This window comes from Crinia signifera, chromosome 2, assembly GCF_055691185.1.
Source record: "Crinia signifera chromosome 2, ASM5569118v1, whole genome shotgun sequence".
Taxonomy (NCBI): Eukaryota; Metazoa; Chordata; class Amphibia; order Anura; family Myobatrachidae; genus Crinia; species Crinia signifera.
Genome location: NC_139218.1, coordinates 2,341,713 through 2,363,118, shown reverse-complemented (window position 1 = coordinate 2,363,118; position 21,406 = coordinate 2,341,713). Strand labels below are relative to the sequence as shown.

At 48.8% G+C, this 21,406-nt stretch overlaps 1 protein-coding gene across 3 annotated transcripts in view; it reads right to left on the bottom strand.

Moving 5' to 3' along the window:
- Positions 1 to 376: 376 nt before the first annotated feature.
- The window catches only part of TRAPPC10 (trafficking protein particle complex subunit 10), a 90,407-nt gene continuing 69,377 nt past the window's right edge, over positions 377 to 21,406 (bottom strand). The window contains exons 20-24 of one of the 3 annotated variants that reach the window (XR_014470217.1): positions 18,166 to 18,336; positions 15,489 to 15,666; positions 15,217 to 15,408; positions 1,675 to 3,220; positions 377 to 1,615 (exon numbers count right to left, since the gene is read on the bottom strand). Coding sequence is in view for 1 of the 3 variants with exons in the window: in XM_083171440.1 (XP_083027566.1) it covers positions 2,982 to 3,220; positions 15,217 to 15,408; positions 15,489 to 15,666; positions 18,166 to 18,336 (780 nt within the window). In the remaining 2 variants the exon portion in view is untranslated. Of the gene's footprint in view, positions 3,221 to 15,216; positions 15,409 to 15,488; positions 15,667 to 18,165; positions 18,337 to 21,406 lie in introns of all 3 variants that reach the window. The other 2 variants (XR_014470218.1, XM_083171440.1) reach the window with 2 other exon arrangements.

The following is a 21,406-nucleotide window of genomic DNA, read 5'->3' as shown; positions in this document are numbered from 1 at the left end:
TAAGGAGCCCCACACACACTCGCCAGTCAGTAAGGAGCCCCATACACACATGGCAGTCGGTAAGGAGGCCCCCCCCCACCCCACCCCACACACAGACTCGGCAGTCAGTAAGGAGCCCCACACACACTCGGCAGTCAGTAAGGAGCGCCCCCCCACACACACTCGGCAGTCAGTAAGGAGCCCCACACACACATGGCAGTCAGTAAGGAGCCCCCCCACACACACACACTCGGCAGTCAGTAAGGAGCCCCACACACATGGCAGTCAGTAAGGAGCCCCCCCCACACACACACTCAGCAGTCAGTAAGGAGCCCCACACACACACACAACCCCACCCCCCCACCCCCACTTGGCAGTCAGTAAGAGAGAAGCAGTCTGTGGTAAAACACATGTATTCTGGGTACTCTTAATACAAGCTTTCACCTTATTAAAGGTATAGGATACCAAAAAATAAATAGTGCTGTTACCTAAAAATCCCATAATATAGTAAAGGGCAGCACATCTAGAAGACAGGTCTTACCAAACTGGTGCAACTTCCAGGTCTTACATCAGGTGCTGGACTGGTGACAGGATCCTCCCATATAGCAGCAAGGTGTATTCTGGGTAGAGGAGAGGTGTGTGTGGAATGCCGTGCAAATCCCGGTGGTTTGAATCCCGGCGTTTAAAATCCTGACGCCGGAATCCCAACACTTTCTCCCTCCGTGGGTGTCCACGACACCCATAGAGGGAGAATAAATTAGTGTGCCGAGACCAGTGAGCTTGCAGGGGGGGGGGGGGGGGAATCCATGTCCCCCCCTTGTCGTGATTCCAACGTCGGAATTTTAAACGCCTGGATTTCATATTAATCTCGTGTGTGTGTGTGTCTATACAGAACTATAACAAGGACCTTACACTGACTGATTCCAGATGTGTATCTTACCTTGTACTAGGTTTTATCCAGGACAAGTCAGCGGGAGGTATACACTTACATAATCCTCACACTCCCCAACACATAAGAAGTATATACCTCACATTGACCAATGCTGGATACTAATACAATGGAATTTACTGATACATCAGACATTGGATCCTGATGTAATTATATTTAATTATAGAGACGATCCTCAGTAACTACCCAACATTGGCCAATCAAGACCTAATATGATACGATTGATGATGACATCACAGCATGAACATGACATCAGTCAGTAAGGAACCAATCCTGGATATGGATTATGTACAATATGAAATGATGAGCACCCAGAATTGGTAAATCCCAGGAATGAATTAAATAGGAGTTCTTACCATGAACCCAATAATGGTCAATCAATATGAGATAATGAGGCCTCACCTTCCACCTGATGTTAGACAACACATTATATAACCTCGTATAACGAGATGAGGTATCATCTTCCACCTGATGTCAGACAATGCATTGTATAACCTTGTATGACATGAGAGGAGGTCACAACGTGACATAAGGTCACATGTCCACCTGATGTCAACAAATACATTATATAACTGGGTATGATATGAGATGGTCACAACGTGAGATAACAAGGTCTCACCATCCACCTGATGTCAGGCAATATATTATATAACCTCGTATGACGTGAGATGAGGTCACACCATCCACCTGACGTCAGACAATACATTATATATCCTTGTATGAAATGAGATGGTCACACCATCCACCTGATGTCAGACAATATATTATATAACCTCGTATGACATGAGATGAGGTCACACCATCCACCTCACATCAGATAGTACATTAATATAACCTTGTATGACATGAGAGGAAGTCACACCATCCACCTGATGTCAGACAATATATTATATAACCTCGTATGACATGAGAGGAAGTCTCACCATCCACCGGACGTCAGACAGTACATTATATAACCTCGTATGACGTGAGATGAGGTCACAACATGAGATAATAAGGTCACACCATCCACCTGATGTCAGGCAATACATTATATAACCTTGTATGACACAAGATGAGGTCACACCATCCACCTCATGTCAGACCATACATTATATAACCTCGTATGACATGAGGTCACACCATCCACCTGATGTCAGACAATATATTATATAACCTCGTATGACATGAGATGAGGTCACACCATCCACCGGACATCAGACAATACATTAATATAAACTCGTATGACATGAGATGAGGTCACAACGTGAGATAAAGAGGTCTCACCATCCACCTGACGTCAGACAGTACATTATATAACCTCGTATGACGTGAGATGAGGTCACACCATCCACCGGACATCAGACAATACATTAATATAAACTCGTATGACATGAGATGAGGTCCCAACGTGAGATAAAGAGGTCTCACCATCCACCTGACGTCAGACAGTACATTATATAACCTCGTATGACGTGAGATGAGGTCTCACCATCCACCGGATGTCAGGCAATACATTACATAACATTGTATGACATGAGATGAGGTCACACCATCCACCTGACGTCAGACATTACATTATATAACCTCATAGGACATGAGGTCACAGCATGAAGCGGATCTTGGCCAATCCATGGTATGACCACAAGGGCTTAGCAGAGAGATGGCATTGGCCAATCCTAGCTATGTATTGGGACATGAGGTGAGCATTGGCCTTATCAGGGTACAAGTTGGTAAAGATAAGATCAATACTGGGAGTTCTCTCTCACACACACACGGAGATAGTGTCCTGCCGTCACTCGCCATACACCCCGCCATGTAGCGCCCCAGTTACTGGGAAGTAACAGCGCAGAATAACATGCACAGCATTATGTATAGCACACCACCGCCATAGATCGTCACACAGTCCAGCAGAGTATTGCACTAAGAACAGCTTTGCTGTAATAGTCCAAAGCTTCCATTTCATCCAGGTGTCTTGTAAAGTGATACTGCGCATACAGCTTCCAGTCCAGGCCCCACACCCAGCTGTACATACATAATACAGATTTGGCTCCGCCCGCTGTGGGGCGCTGTGTCATGTGACATTGACCTCCAGCACATGGTCATCCATACTGGGAATAACTAGGATTTGGCGCCCCACACTGCTGTTGCAGACCTGCCCAGCATGGAACGGTTGGAGTCGGGGCATTGGAAGTCCTTTCTGCTCTGCTGATGAGCTGGCGGGCCCCGGAGAAAGAGAGCTGCTTTCTGTCCGCCCACTAGGAGCCTCACAAGGGTCCTCCACGGATACAGAGTCATTCTCCATCCAGCTGTCTGTGGAAGTGCAGAAACAGAGTGTTTAAGCAAGAATGGAAAAACCGTCAGCACACTGGTGAGCAATAAATGTAGTGTCATGTAGTACACCATGCAGCGCGAGATGCCTCCTACCTCCTGCTCCAATATGCTACACATCGTGAGATGCCTTAATATAGCATCAGTACACCGTGCAGCATGATATACCTCATACATCCAGCCTCAGTACACCGTGCAGCGTGATATACCTAATACATCCAGCCTCAGTACACCGTGCAGCGTGATATACCTCATGCATCAGTACACCGTGCAGCGTGATATACATCCAGCCTCAGTACACCATGCAGCGTGATACACCTCATACATCCAGCCTCAGTACACCGTGCAGCGTGATATACCTCATACATCCAGCCTCAGTACACCATGCAGCGTGATATACCTCATACATCCAGCCTCAGTACACCATGCAGCGTGATATACCTGATACATCCAGCTTCAGTACACCATGCAGCGTGATATACCTCATACATCCAGCCTCAGTACACCATGCAGCGTGATATACCTCATACATCCAGCCTCGGTACACCGTGCAGCGTGATATACCTCATACATCCAGCCTCAGTACACCATGCAGTGTAATATACCTCATACATCCAGCCTCAGTACACCATGCAATGTGAGATACCTCATACATCCAGCCTCAGTACACCATGCAGCGTGATATGCCTCATACATCCAGCCTCAGTACACCATGCAGCGTGATATGCCTCATACCTCCAGCCTCAGTACACCGTGCAGCGTGATATACCTCATACATCCAGCGTCAGTACATCATGCAGTGTGAGATACCTCATACATCCAGCCTCGGTACACCGTGCAGCGTGATATACCTCATACATCCAGCCTCGGTACACCATGCAGTGTGAGATACCTCATACATCCAGCCTCAGTACACCATGCAGTGTAATATACCTCATACATCCAGCCTCAGTACACCATGCAATGTGAGATACCTCATACATCCAGCCTCAGTACACCATGCAGCGTGATATGCCTCATACATCCAGCCTCAGTACACCATGCAGCGTGATATGCCTCATACATCCAGCCTCAGTACACCATGCAGCGTGATATGCCTCATACCTCCAGCCTCAGTACACCGTGCAGCGTGATATACCTCATACATCCAGCGTCAGTACACCATGCAGCGTGATATGCCTCATACCTCCAGCCTCAGTACACCATGCAGCGTGATATACCTCATACATCCAGCCTCAGTACACCATGCAGCGTGATATGCCTCATACCTCCAGCCTCAGTACACCATGCAGCGTGATATACCTCATACATCCAGCCTCGGTACACCGTGCAGCGTGATATACCTCATACATCCAGCCTCGGTACACCGTGCAGCGTGATATACCTCATACACCCAGCCTCGGTACACCGTGCAGCGTGATATACCTCATACACCCAGCCTCGGTACACCGTGCAGCGTGATATACCTCATACATCCAGCCTCAGTACACCGTGCAGCGTGATATACCTCATACATCCAGCCTCAGTACACCGTGCAGCGTGATATACCTCATACATCCAGCGTCAGTACATCATGCAGTGTAATATACCTCATACATCCAGCCTCAGTACACCATGCAGTGTGAGATACCTCATACATCCAGCCTCAGTACACCATGCAATGTGAGATACCTCATACATCCAGCCTCAGTACACCATGCAGCGTAATATACCTCATACATCCAGCCTCAGTACAGCATGCAGCATAATGTACCGCATACATCCAGCCTTAGTACATCATGCAGCGTGTTATACCTCATACCTCAGTACACCGTGCAGCGTGATATGCCTCAGTACAGAATGCAGCGTGATATACCTCATGCATCCAGCCTCAGTACACCGTGCCGCGTGATATACCTCATACACCCAGCCTCGGTACACCGTGCAGCGTGATATACCTCATACACCCAGCCTCGGTACACCGTGCAGCATGCAGCGTGATATACCTCATACATCCAGCCTCAGTACACCGTGCAGCGTGATATACCTCATACATCCAGCGTCAGTACATCATGCAGCGTGAGATACCTCATACACCCAGCGTCAGTACACCGTGCAGCGTGATATACCTCATACACCCAGCCTCGGTACACCATGCAGCGTGATATACCTCATACATCCAGCCTCAGTACACCATGCAGCGTGATATACCTCATACATCCAGCCTCAGTACACCATGCAGCGTGATATACCTCATACATCCAGCCTCAGTACACCATGCTGCGTGATACACCTCATACACTCAGCCTCAGTACACCATGCAGCGTGATATACCTCATACATCCAGCCTCGGTACACCATGCAGTGTGAGATACCTCATACATCCAGCCTCAGTACACCATGCAGCGTGATATACCTCATACATCCAGCCTCAGTACAGAATGCAGCGTGATATACCTCATGCATCCAGCCTCAGTACACCGTGCCGCGTGATATACCTCATACACCCAGCCTCGGTACACCGTGCAGCGTGATATACCTCATACACCCAGCCTCGGTACACCGTGCAGCGTGCAGCGTGATATACCTCATACATCCAGCCTCAGTACACCGTGCAGCGTGATATACCTCATACACCCAGCCTCGGTACACCATGCAGTGTGAGATACCTCATACATCCAGCGTCAGTACACCATGCAGCGTGATATACGTCATACATCCAGCCTCAGTACACCGTGCAGTGTGAGATACCACATACATCCAGCCTCAGTACACCATGCAGTGTAATATACCTCATACATCCAGCCTCAGTACACCGTGCAGCGTGATATACCTCATACATCCAGCCTCAGTACACCATGCAGCGTGATATACCTCATACATCCAGCCTCAGTACACCGTGCAGCGTGATATACATCATACATCCAGCCTCAGTACACCGTGCAGCGTAATATACCTCATACATCCAGCCTCAGTACACCATGCAGCTTGATATACCTCATACATCCAGCCTCTGTACACCGTGCAGCGTGATATACCTCATACATCCAGCCTCTGTACACCGTGCAGCGTGATATACCTCATACATCCAGCCTCTGTACACCGTGCAGCGTGATATACCTCATACATCCAGCCTCAGTACACCGTGCAGCGTGATATACCTCGTACATCCAGCCTCAGTACACCATGTAGCGTGATATGCCTCAGTACAGAATGCAGCGTGATATACCTCATACATTCAGCCTCAGTACAGAATGCAGCGTGATATACCTCATACATCCAGCCTCACTACACCATGCAGCGTGATATACCTCATACACCAAGCCTCAGTACACCATGCAGCGCAAAATACCTCATACATCCAGCCTCAGTACACCGTGGAGCGTGATATACCTCATACATCCAGCCTCAGTACACCATGCAGCGTGATATGCCTCATACCTCCAGCCTCAGTACACCGTGCAGCGTGATATACCTCATACATCCAGCGTCAGTACATCATGCAGTGTGATATGCCTCATACATCCAGCCTCAGTACACCATGCAGCGTGATATGCCTCATACATCCAGCCTCAGTACACCATGCAGCGTGATATGCCTCATACCTCCAGCCTCAGTACACCGTGCAGCGTGATATACCTCATACATCCAGCGTCAGTACATCATGCAGTGTGAGATACCTCATACATCCAGCCTCAGTACACCGTGCAGCGTGATATACCTCATACATCCAGCCTCAGTACACCGTGCAGCGTGATATACCTCATACATCCAGCCTCAGTACACCATGCAGTGTGAGATACCTCATACATCCAGCCTCAGTACACCATGCAGTGTGATATACCTCATGCATCCAGCCTCAGTACACCATGCAGCGTGATATACCTCATACACCAAGCCTCAGTACACCATGCAGCGTGATATACCTCATACACCAAGCCTCAGTACACCATGCAGCGTGAAATACCTCATACACCCAGCCTCAGTACACCATGCAGCGTGATATACCTCATACACCCAGCCTCAGTACAGCATGCAGCGTGATGTGCCTCATACACCCAGCCTCAGTACACCATGTAGCGTGACATACCTCCAGCCTCAGTACACCATGCAGCGTGATATGCCTCAGTACAGAATGCAGCGTGATATACCTCATGCATCCAGCCTCAGTACAGAATGCAGCGTGATATACCTCATACATCCAGCCTCACTACACCATGCAGCGTGATATACCTCATACACCAAGCCTCAGTACACCATGTAGCGCAAAATACCTCATACATCCAGCCTCAGTACACCGTGGAGCGTGATATACCTCATACATCCAGCCTCAGTACACCATGCAGCGTGATATGCCTCATACCTCCAGCCTCAGTACACCGTGCAGCGTGATATACCTCATACATCCAGCGTCAGTACATCATGCAGTGTGATATGCCTCATACATCCAGCCTCAGTACACCATGCAGCGTAATATGCCTCATACATCCAGCCTCAGTACACCATGCAGCGTGATATGCCTCATACCTCCAGCCTCAGTACACCGTGCAGCGTGATATACCTCATACATCCAGCGTCAGTACATCATGCAGTGTGATATACCTCATACATCCAGCCTCAGTACACCGTGCAGCGTGATATACCTCATACATCCAGCCTCAGTACACCGTGCAGCGTGATATACCTCATACATCCAGCCTCAGTACACCATGCAGTGTGAGATACCTCATACATCCAGCCTCAGTACACCATGCAGTGTGATATACCTCATGCATCCAGCCTCAGTACAGAATGCAGCGTGATATACCTCATACATCCAGCCTCAGTACACCATGCAGCGTGATATACCTCATACACCAAGCCTCAGTACACCATGCAGCGCAAAATACCTCATACACCCAGCCTCAGTTCACCATGCAGCGTGATATACCTCATACACCCAGCCTCAGTACAGCATGATATACCTCATACATCCAGTGTCAGTACATCATGCAGTGTAATATACCTCATACATCCAGCCTCAGTACACCATGCAGTGTAATATACCTCATACAGATGGGTCTTGTCCCATCCTTGCTGGCGGGTCGCCATGGCGTCTGCGCTGGCGACCCGCCAGCAGCCACGCCAGCGAGGAGACTGAGACGCACGCGCGTCTCAGTCTCCGTCGCTAGCGCGACGGAAACCCTGTCCGTCTCTGCCTCAGGGAGACGGACAGGGTTAGGGGGGGGGTTAGGGGGGGTGCGGGCAGTCGGCGGGGACCCCGGGTTACCGCAGGCAAGCCGGCGGGGACCCGGGGAAACGTATAGAAGCGCCGTCGGAAGGGGACGCGCGCGCCTCTCGTGCACGCGCGTCCCCTTCTCACGATCGCCATGGCGCTGGCGGGGGATGGCGGCTGGCGACGCCAGCGCCATCCCCTGCCAAGATGGGAAAAGACCCATCTGTACATCCAGCTTCATTACACTGTGCAGTGTAATATACCTCATACATCCAGCCTCAGTACACCATGCAGTGAGAGATACATCATACATCCAGCCTCAGTACACCACCCAGCGTAATATACCTCATACATCCAGCCTCAGTGCACCATGCAGTGTGATAAATGCGAATTATACTCACCGATAATTCCTTTTCTTCTGAGATATCCCATGGCAGCCAGTATACTGGGATATTCCCCTTTCCAACCAATCAGACAGGTGATCTTTTGCAGGGACCGCCCACTCTGGGTACATCAGCCCCCTTCTACCTCCCTTCAGTGTCATTCGAGTGTCTCCGGACCAACAGAGTCCCTGCAGAAGAACACATACATAGGGAGGGAACTATGGCTGCCATGGGATATCTCAGAAGAAAAGGAATTATCGGTGAGTATAATTCGCATTTTTCTTCCTACGATCCCCATGGCAGCCAGTATACTGGGACTTACCCAAGCAAACCAAGAAAAAATAGGACGGGAACCAAGTGCTGCTTAAACAATTTATTGTACAGTGTTACCCAAGAGGGCTTCCTCAAGCACATAATTCCCAAAGTGGGCAGAAGACACATTGAGAGCATAATGCTTCGAGAACGTATGGAGTGAAGACCACGTAGATGCGCGACACAGCTCTGCCGCTGACACGTTAGCCTTCTTAGCCCACGAAGCTGCCACTGCCCTCGTCGAATGTGCCTTAATCACCAGTGGAACCGTCTTTCCTTCATTACTGTAGGCAAATTGAATGACTTCTTTAATCCACCTAGCTATGGTCTGTTTAGAAGGTGTAAGACCTCTTCTGACTCCCTCAGGTATTACGAACAGACTCTTGGATCTCCTGAACGATTCCGTTCGTTTAAGGTAGATAGTAATTGCTCTCACTAGATCCAATGAGTGCCAAGACTTCTCCTTGTCATCCTTAGGATCTGGACAAAAGGCTGGTAGGACAATCTCTTGATTGATATTGGCCTCCGAGACTACTTTCGGCAAGAATTCTGGATTAGTCTTCAGTATAACTTTGTTAGGTAGAAACTTCAAGTAAGGTTCCTCCATCCATAAAGCCTGTAGTTCACTGACCCGTTTGGCTGATGTAATGGCCACTAGAAAAATGACCTTCCAGGTCATATATTTCCCCGGTACTTCCTCCAAAGGTTCAAATGGCTCGTTAGCTAAGCTTTTAAGAACTAAATTTAAGTCCCAAGGTGTAACTAGGGGTTTCCTGGGAGGACGAATTCTTTTCATAGCATTACAGAACCTAATGATGAGGTTGTTCTCTGACAGTCTACGCTCCAGCAGAATACTCAAGGCTGAGATCTGAGTCTTTAGGGTTGCTGGTGCAAGCCCCAGCTCAAAACCTTCATAGAGAAATTGTAACACCTCTGCCATGGGTATCTCTGAGAAGTTACCTTCATATCCACCCCATGAGATGAATTTCTTCCAAACTTTATAGTATAGCAGAGAGGACACTGTCTTCCTTGCCTTCAGCAACATCTCTGAAACTGAGTCGGTAACATGAGCTTTTCTTAAGATTTGCCGCTCAATTTCCATGCCCTCAAGCATAACATTGTGGGGTTTGGATGGGTCAAAGGACCTTGTTTTAGTAAGTCCTTTCTGGCCGGGAGGCACCAAGAGGAGACTTTCGACATTCTCAGTACATTTGTGAACCAAGATCTCCTTGGCCAGTAGGGAAGAATTATCACCATCTCTACTTGGTCCTCTCTGATCTTCTTGAGAGTCCTGGCTATCAGGGGAAATGGTGGAAACGCGTATCCCAGCCTGAATTCCCATTTTACCGAGAAGGCATCTAGGACTGAGGCTTGTGGGTGATAATATTTTGAAAAGAATGTCTTCACCTTCTTGTTGCTGAAAGATGCCATTACATCCACTTCTGGTTGGCCAAAGATTCTGACCACCTCGAGGAAGACGTCTGTATTCAGCTCCCATTCGCCCGGGTCCATCGTCTTCCGGCTTAGGAAATCTGCCTCTACATTCTCTATCCCAGGGATATGAACGGCTGAGATTGAAAACAGATTCTCTTCTGCCCATGCCATAATTTGACCTGCTATGACCATGAGTCTCTTGTTCCTTGTACCCCCTTGGTGGTTGATATACGATACCACTGTCACATTGTCTGTCATCACCCTTAAATGAGATTTCCTGATCCTCCAGTGCACTTGCTTGATCGCCTCCCAGACCGCTAGCAATTCTCTTGCATTGGAGGACATCGCTCTTTCTACCTCTGACCACCGTCCTTGGACCGATATGTCTTCTATATGAGCTCCCCAACCACTGCTGCTTGCATCTGTGGTTAGAACCCGAAACTGCCGGTTCTCCAGACTCGATACTCTCAGATGCAGGTCTTCTATCCACCAGCGAACTGAGTCTCTTCCGGTTGAAGACCAACTCAACATCTTTCTGTCGTCGCATCTTTTCCTTAGGAAGGGGAGTAGTAGCCACTGAAAACCTCTCATTCGCCACTGTGCCCAGGGCACTATGTGAATACAAGAAGCCATCATTCCTAATAACTTCAGTGCCACCTTGAGGCCGAACTTGTTCATAGATAACATCTCTCTTGCTAGGGCCTGGATCTTCGCTGCTCTTTCCAGAGACAATGCCACATGAAACTCTCTTGTATTTATCCTGACCCCTAGGAATTGAATTTGTTGAACTGGCTGGAGACAACTCTTCTCTATATTCAGGATCCACCCATGGAAACCCAAGAACTCTGTTGTTCGGGCAATCTTTTCCTGAACCTCTTGACACGATCTCCCTGCTATCAGCAGGTCGTCCAGGTAAGCCCAGATTTGTACACCTTCCTTCCTCAATTCTGCTAATAGGGGGGCCAGGACTTTTGTAAATACTCTCGGCGAGGTTCTCAGCCCGAAGGGTAGACAAGTAAATTGGAAGTGACTGCGTCCCAGCGAAAATCTTAGGAACTTCCTGTCTCGATGTTCTATAGCGATGTGGTAATATGCGTCTTTGAGATCCACCGATGCTAGAAATTCGTTCTTTGCTAGACCGGCAAGGATTGAAGACATAGGGTGAAATGTAATAGGATGAGAGATTCAGAAAGTGAGAGATTTGGTAAGAAATCTCCAGTTTTTTTAAAGTGGCAATCATCTACACAGCAAAACCAGTGTGATTTTGCTGTGTCAATGATTGCCACTTTAAAAAAACTGGAGATTTCTTACCAAATCTCTCACTTTCTGAATCTCTCATCCTATTACATTTCACCCATAGTCTCCATACGAAACTTTACTACTTTTATGTATTCGTTCAGTTGTCTCAGATCCAATATCATTCTGTATCCTCCTGAGCTCTTCTCCACTAGAAATAGTCTTGAATAGAACCCTTTCCTTCTTTGAGCAAAAGGAACTTTTTCTATCGCTCCTATTTCTTGAAGCTGCTGAACCTTTAACATCAGGTTGTCTCTGAGAATCTTTTGGCTTGGAATAGCTGATCTTAGATATCTGTTCTGGTAGGGTACCTCTAGGAACTCTATACTGTAGCCTTTGTAAACAATTTGCAGTACCCACTTGTCTGTAATGGACTTCTCCCATCTTTTCCAAAACAGAAGAAGTCTGGCGCCTACGCCCATCGCATCCGCATAGTCATGCTTTTCCTCCTCTTCGAAAAGGCTGTCGGGATCCCAATCTGGAGGTATTCGGGTTGCCTCTTCGATAGAATGTTTTGCCTGGCCTATAGCTTCTGGCTTCTTTATAGTTTTGCTTGTTGGAAGAGAAACTCTGAAATTTGTTTCTTCTATCCTGGGGCAGCCTAATAGACTTACCCCCTGACAGCTTTTGGATCAGAGTATCTAGTTTAGGCCCAAACAGGTATGAACCCTGAAAGGGTAGAGAGGCACGAGTATTTTTAGAGCTAGCGTCCGCACTCCACGGTTTCAACCATAGCGCTCTTCTTCCGCAGACCCCAGCTGCCATGGATCTAGCAGAGTACAGAACTGAGTCTAGCGAGGCTTCGCACAGGTATTCCACTGCCTTCTGCATAATACTGAGGTTTTTCAGAATATACTGCCTGGAGATTTTCTCTTCCACATCTGTGTGAAGATTGGTTAACCATAGGCGGAGGACTCTGGCCACCGAGGCTGTCGCTACACCAGCTTTTAGGGATACTGCTGAGGATGAGTGTATTTTCCTAAAGGCATTTTCCATTCTTTTATCCATGGAATCACGGAAAGCCGCTGCATCTTCTACAGGGATAGTTGACTTTGATGTGAGCTCAGCTACCGCCGCATCCACCTTAGGAATCAGACACCAGTTAAGGAATTCTTCATCCCTGAACGGGTACATCTTATCAATTCTGTTACCCACAGACATCCTTTTCTCCACAGTCGAATGTTCTTTTGATATAATATCTCGTACTACTTTATGCACTGGAAAGGCTCTACCCTTCTTTCCTCGTGTCTCGAACAATGGATCCTTGTCCGTAGTCGCACCATCTTCCTTGTAGTCCATAGCTTTATATATATTTTTCAATAAAGCGTCAACTATCTCAAGGTCGAATGATCTGGTCTCCTCCACTTCTCCGGACTCTGCACCAGATCCTTCCACATCTACTTCTTCCTCCGTGGAGGATTCACCTTCCTCGTAGAACAAACCCGCCATGGACCTTGACCTCTTGACCACCTGCATCTGGGCGAGATCTTCTTTGGACACGAATGACTTCTTCATCCAGTCCATTAAGTTCCGTATCAAGTCATCTCGTGAGCTAGGCTCCTGATCTTGTTTAGGCGAGGTATCACATTCTTCACAAACTGATTTCTTGTTTGCTGCAGAGATCTCCTTATCACATGCCAAGCACCGAGAGGTAACATGTCTTTTCTTGGAGGTCCTCTTCTTAGGAGGTGAAGAAGGCACACTATATAAACGATATACATATAAGAAGTTAAACTGAGCTAACTACAACAAAACAAAACACAAAAGTAACTAGGTGCCACAAAACCAGGAATACCTCTTGGGGGCACCATCAGGTCTTTGGGGGGAAGGCGCATCCATGCTGCAATACCAGTACAGGAACAGCGTGAAGCAAGCCAACTTTGCACCAGAGGGAGGCTAGGTTTAAATACCGCGCCTTAACCCTTCATGTTCCAGCGTTTCCCAGCAAAAAACGGCAAGCGGAACCAATATAGCCATTCCTAGTTTCCGGGGGGCACCTTTCACTTGTGCACCCATCGGAAATACTGGCTGGAAGTACGCGCCTGACACGCTTCCGCACCTTCTGCCGGCGGCGTGAGCGCTCTCCCCGCTCTGTGATAGAGCGCGCTCTGGCCGACGGGCACCTGAAACTGCTGGCCGGACATCAGGCAACACACGCGAGGCAGCCAGACGCACTAGTAGCCTCTGCATCTGTACGCGGGATAAGGTAGGAATACCCCCGCAACCTGTACTTGTGGTTATAGGGACGGCAGGCACAATACTGCGGGGAAAGGGCTTATAAATAAGGTCCTTCCCGGCATATTCTTCTTCCCCCCGGGGGACCTATCCCCCTCCAAACGAGGTATCCTTCTGAAATAAACATAACGACCCTGCACTAACTGCCTATACGGAGACAGGAGAAAATGACACTGAAGGGAGGTAGAAGGGGGCTGATGTACCCAGAGTGGGCGGTCCCTGCAAAAGATCACCTGTCTGATTGGTTGGAAAGGGGAATATCCCAGTATACTGGCTGCCATGGGGATCGTAGGAAGAAATACCTCATACAGTACATCCAGCCTCAGTACGCCATGCAGCGTGATATACCTCATACATCCAGCCTCAGTACACCGTGCAGCGTGATATACCTCACACAACCAGCCTCAGTACACCGCGCAGCGCGATATACCTCGTACATCCAGCCTCAGTACACCATGTAGCGTGATATACCTCGTACATCCAGCCTCAGTACACCGTGCAGCGTGATATACCTCATACATCCAGCCTCAGTACACCGTGCAGCGTGATATACCTCATACAACCAGCCTCAGTACACCGTGCAGCGCGATATACCTCGTACATCCAGCCTCAGTACACCATGCAGCGTGATACACCTCATACATCCAGCCTCAGTACACCATGCAGCGTGATATACCTCATACACTCAGCCTCAGTACACCGTGCAGCGCGATATACCTCGTATATCCAGCCTCAGTACACCATGTAGCGTGATATACCTCGTACATCCAGCCTCAGTACACCATGCAGTGTGATATACCTCGTATATCCAGCCTCAGTACACCATGTAGCGTGATATACCTCGTACATCCAGCCTCAGTACACCATGCAGTGTGATATACTTCATACACCCAGCCTCAGTACAACGTGCACCTCCTCCTGGTTGTAGGTGGCTATGGCAGTGAATCTGTCAGATCTATACCCCAACTGCCTCTTAACTACGACATTTGGGAAAGTTGCCCTTGTATGGTCCCAAGAGTAAACTCTCCCAGCACCCAAAAAATGAGCCACCCCAAAGCGCCTGGTAGAAGCCCCTCCCCCAGACTCCCTAAGAGAAGCCCCTATAACGCGAGGTGTGCACTTACCTGCATCCACTTGCTGTGCGTACGAGTGATGTGGCAGATATCGGAAGAGTTGTACATCGGGATAGGGTAAATATCCAGCAAAAAGGGGCATCACCTCCATGCGCACAGTGTGGCACGCTCCACGTGTCACCGGCATTATGACCACCCCAGAACTTCGACCACACACTGCCCAGTTACTGCCACCATCCACAACTGTAAGAGAAAGAGCATGAGCACATTCGGGTAGCGGGAGAGACATCAGCTGTTCCCAATGGGGGACTCAGTATCCTCACCCTGGTAGAAGAGCTGAGTGCTGCTGTAACCATCACAGTCTGTCACAGTCTCCTCCTTGTCCGCCTCTGGAGGGTCACACAGCCGCGTGATGCAAACTTCTAGGGAGCATAGAGATCCCATCTTACAATACTCATTCCCTGCAGGCGGTGAGATTTCAGCATGCACTGTGTACAGCGTCTGGTGGAGGAGAGAACACCCATGCATTAGTGTCACCACCGACAAATATAACCAGCCCATCTTCCAATAGCTGCATCTGTCCTACACACAAAACAGACAGAAGTTCTATCAGCCAATGCTGACAGGTACTGAGAGCCTCAATACCACGTGTGACACTGTACATTAGTCTCCGAACCATAGTGCCCCTATAACAGGCTGTATGCACAAGGAAGAAGTGCTGGTTCTAAAAGGCCAACTCTAGGAGACACCTATGAAGTCATTCTCAGTACATATAGATGACCAGCTCCAGGAGGCACCTATGAAGACTTCCTCTAGATATAGACATGGCCGGCTCTAGGAGACACCTCTCAAGTCATCCTCAGTACATATATATGACCGGCTCCAGGAGGCACCTATGAAGACTTCCTCTAGATATAGACATAGCCGGCTCTAGGAGACACCTCTGAAGTCATAGTCAGTACATAGACATGGTCGACATTAGGAGACACCTATGAAGACATCCGCAGTACATAGACATGGCCGGCTCTAGGAGACACCTATGAAGACATCCGCAGTACATAGACATGGTCGGCTTTAGGAGACACCTATGAAGACATCTGCAGTACATAGACATGGCCGGCTCTAGGAGACACCTATGAAGACATCCTCAGTGCATAGACATGGTCGGGTCTAGGAGACACCTATGAAGACATCCTCAGTACATAAATGGCCAGCTCTAGGAGGCACTTATGAAGACATCCTCAGTACAAAGATATGGTCGGCTCTAGCAGGCACCTATGAAGACATCCTCGGTTCATAGACATGGCTGGCTCTAGGAGACACCTATGAAGGCATTCTCAGTACATAGATCTGTCTGGCTCTAGGAGACACCTATGAAGGCATCCTGAGTACATAAACATGGCTGGCTCTAGGTGACACCTATGAAGGCATCCTGAGTACATAAACATGGCTGGCTCTAGGTGACACCTATGAAGGCATTCTCAGTACATAGATCTGTCTGGCTCTAGGAGACACCTATGAAGGCATTCTCAGTACATAGATCTGTCTGGCTCTAGGAGACACCTATGAAGGCATCCTGAGTACATAAACATGGCTGGCTTTAGGTGACACCTATGAAGACATCCTCAGTACATAGACATGGCCGGCTCTAGGAGACACCTATGAAGACATCCTCAGTACATAAACATGGCTGGCTCTAGGAGGCACCTATGAAGACATCCTCAGTGCATAGACATGGCCGGCTCTAGGAGGCACCTATGAAGACATCCTCAGTGCATAGACATGGCCGGCTCTAGGAGGCACCTATGAAGACATCCTCAGTACATAGACATGGCCGGCTCTAGGAGGCACCTATGAAGACATCCTCAGAGCATAGACATGGCCGGCTCTAGGAGACACCTATGAAGGCATCCTCAGTACATAAACATGGCCGGCTCTAGGATGCACCTATGAAGACATCCTCAGAGCATAAACATGGCCGGCTCTAGGATGCACCTATGAAGACATCCTCAGAGCATAGACATGGCCGGCTCTAGGAGACACCTATGAAGGCATCCTCAGTACATAGACATGGTCGGGTCTAGGAGACACCTATGAAGACATCCACAGTACATAAATGGCCGGCTCTAGGAGGCACCTATGAAGACATCCTCGGTACATAGACATGGCCAGCTCTAGGTAACACCTATGAAGACATCCTCAGTACATAGACATGGTCGACATTAGGAGACACCTATTAAGACATCCGCAGTACATAGATCTGTTGGGCTCTAGATGACACCTATGAAGACATCCGCAGTACATAGACATGGCCGGCTCTAGGAGACACCTATGAAGACATCCGCAGTACATAGACATGGTCGGGTCTAGGAGACACCTATGAAGACATCCACAGTACATAAATGGCCTGCTCTAGGAGGCACCTATGAAGACATCCACAGTACATAGACATGGTCGGCTTTAGGAGACACCTATGAAGGCCTCCTCAGTACATAAATGGCCAGCTCTAAGAGGTACTTATGAAGACATCCTCGGTACAAAGATATGGCCGGCTCTAGGAGGCACCTATGAAGACATCCTCGGTTCATAGACATGGCCGGCTCTAGGAGACACCTATGAAGGCATTCTCAGTACATAAACATGGCTGGCTCTAGGTGACACCTATGAAGACATCCTCAGTACATAGACATGGCCGGCTCTAGGTGACACCTATGAAGACATCCTCAGTACTAAACATGGCCGGCTCTAGGAGGCACCTATGAAGACATCCTCAGTGCATAGACATGGCCGGCTCTAGGAGACACCTATGAAGGCATCCTCAGTACATAGACATGGTCGGGTCTAGGAGACACCTATGAAGACATCCTCAGTAAATAAATGGCTGGCTCTAGGAGGCACCTATGAAGAAATCCTCGGTACATAGACATGGCCGGCTCTAGGAGACACCTATGAAGACATCCTCAGTACATAGACATGGCAGACTCTAGGACTGCTACTCACATAAAAGTGTTCCAGGTGAAAGTGGTAGGTGAAGGGCTGGAGGTGGCTGCAGGTCTGTGGCAGAGGTATTGGGTAGAAGCGGACAGAGAAGCTGCAAGGAAGCAATGCAGGGAGACCTTGTCGCCATGTCACCTCCCAGACATAGAACAGACACTGCCGGCTCTGGATATCCTGGGGAAATATGACATGGTTATTCACACAGTGAGGATGGAGGAGGACATGTAGGCACTGGGGCTGGTGACGAGACCATGTGAAATGGGGCAACTCCAGTGAGGAGAAGAAGTGGGGTAACTAGGGCAGGTATAATGTATGCTCTTCTCTCTCCTCTACATAGTATCTGTGAGATGATGTGAGAATTACAGTATGCTCAGAGCTGGGATGATGCTCTACTTCAGAGTGCACACAATAACGAGATTTATGTCTTACCTGTTAAATCTCTTTCTTCAATGACGTCAGGTGCCACAGGGATTACAGTGTGTAGAGAGCCAATGAGTGACCATTCCAGCACCAGAAAGGTTAAACTTCTTGACTGTTCTTAGGACAGTCCAGCCCCTCCTCTCCTCTACCCCACCTCCAGGCCCAGCTAGTTTCAGTTTGTACCAAGCCAGGCAGGAGACAAGAGAGAAGGAAGAGAAACCCATACAGAAACATTTAAACATGTGTGTGTGTGTTTCCTCAACAGAGAAACTGTAACATGTGTAAGTACCCTCAACGGAGGAACTATTAACTAAGTTCACTCAAATCCACTATGAACTGCAAGACAAATGAAGCAGGCGCAGCAGGGAGGGATCCCTGTGGCCCCGACATCCTCAAAGAAAGATTTGCCAGGTAAAACAAAAATCTTGTTTTTTTTTCTGTAGCAGACGTCAGGGGCCACAGGGATTACAGTGGGACGTCCTAAACAAGCCACCTAAGGGTGGGGACGCGCCAGTGCCGCTGCCAGTATACTCTGGCCAAATGCTGAGTCTTGGGAGGCTAACGTGTTGAACGCAAAAAAAGAGTAAGAAAGCATTAGCGGAGGACTTTGCAAAGTTGCTCTGCACTTGCACCACCCGTAACAGCCCAAGACGCACCCACAGACATAGTGGAATGAGCCCGGACCCTAAGAAGAACCGGGAGGGAGGTGGCCAAGGAAGCCTGCTTGATAACCGACAGCAGCTATCGGCTGTCAATAGTAATAGTCTGCATGGTAGCAGGCCAACCCCTCTTCGGAAATCTTCAGTGGACAAAGAGAGAGTCAGATCACTGAAGTGTTCCAGAGTGACGTACATAGATGTGCAAAGCACAGGCGACATCCAGGGAATACTGCCTAGGAGAGACCTCCAGCCTACAAAAGGACAGGGATCACTATCTCCTGGATGACCTGAAATTCAGGAACCACCTTGTGAGGAGTAAAGTAACGGTTCAAAAAACCTAGAAAAGGAGATTGACAGGACAGAGCCGACCAGGCAGACACCCTCATGGCCGAAGCAATGGCCAACAGGAGAACCGTTGTCCAGGTACGCCAGCAAAGGGCCACCTACCGCAAGAGGTCAAAGGGGCACCCTGATGGGCCTAAAGAATCAAGAGAAATATCCCACCGAACCGGGATAACAAATGGAGGTTGGATTCGCAGGACCCCCTGCCAGAAGAAGCTGAGATCGTGCAACAAAGCCCATCGAATGGAGAGAGCCGAGACCTGCACCTTTAAAGAAGACAGGTGGAGGCCAGCCTCCAAGTTCTTTTATCAAAAGGAAAAAAATCCTAGACAAATGGTAAGTCCTGGGACTAAACCTACAAGAGGGACACCAGGAAAAATAAGCCCGCTAGATGCGATAAGAATCAGCCAAAGAAGGCTGACGGGCCCTGAGTATAGTGATATGACCCTTGAAGTAAAGGATTTTCTCAACAGTCCTGTGAGCGGTTCTGGCCATAAAGGCAGACGGATCGGAGGAGCACCTGACAGGGCCTGCAAATCCGAGAACCAGATCCTCCTGGGCCCATGCAGGAGCACCAGGACCAAAGTGACCACCCCCCCCCCCCCTCTGTCTTTAACATATGAAGTAGTGAGATGGGGAAAGGCATACCTCAGAACGAACGGCCACGGGGCTGACAGTGTGTTGACCCTGCAAGCCGCTAGGTCTCACGACCTGGACCCGTTCTGGGTGACCTGGTGATTGTGGCGTAAGGCCATCAATCCACCGCTGGTCTGCCCAATGGTCTACCAACCACAGGAACGCCTCCAAAGGGAGGGTCCATTCGCCGGCATCCAGAGTGTGACGGCTGAGAAAGTCCGCCTCCCAATTGAGGACCCCCAGAATAAAGATTGCCAAGGCCGAAATTGGAAGATGCGGGAGGCCTCCGCCATGGCCACCCCAGTCCAAGTGCCACCCTAGTGGTTGATAAAAGCCACAGTTTTTGCAGTGTATGACTATGACTGCGTTAAACCTGCGTTAAACCTATTTTTGGGACATACAATCGTATTACTGTATACCTAATGTCATGGCATCACACACCCTATAAAATCACATGCGATTTTGTGGCAGATGTAATGCAATGGCCCGGGGCAAAGAGAGCAGTGAACAAATTATATAGGAAAATTGCATCGCATGGCCCTAAAATGGCATATGCGATGCGATTTCACTAGGCAGAATAGCCCACTAAGTAAATAGCTTAGTGGGCGCACCGTGCTAGGAAACAAGTACCCATAGGTCATACAAATAAGAGGCAGCAAATTGGTATATGGCATATGATGGCACTGAAGTGAACACGGCCGTCAACATTGGCAACCGGCAAAACTTTTACCAAAGTGAGATTGCGTCCCTCAAGGGATGCGTAGTCAAGGCCATATTAGCTATTAATTCTAAAAGCTGCAGCCAGTGTTACTCCGCCAACATAATTTAGAACTGTAAGAACTGAGAAACCAAATGGTTTGTGGGAGGAAACCGGAGTACCTGGAGTAAACCCACGCAAGTACGGGGAGAATATACAAACTCCGCAAAGTTAGGGCCATGGCGAGAAGCGAACCCATGACCTCAGTGTGGTGAGGTAGTAATGCTAACCATTACACCATCCGTACTGCACATCCACAGCTGCATCCACCCAAGAGATGGGCAGCCCTGATGCCCCTGCCCGCTGACGGAGAGCCCCATGGAGCTCCAGGGAACTACTCAGCTTGTTGGAAAGCTGAGGTTCCCGGCTACCATCCCTGCAGCTCCCAGCTTGGAGACTGTCTGGGAAAGCATTCCGTTTTTGGGATAAA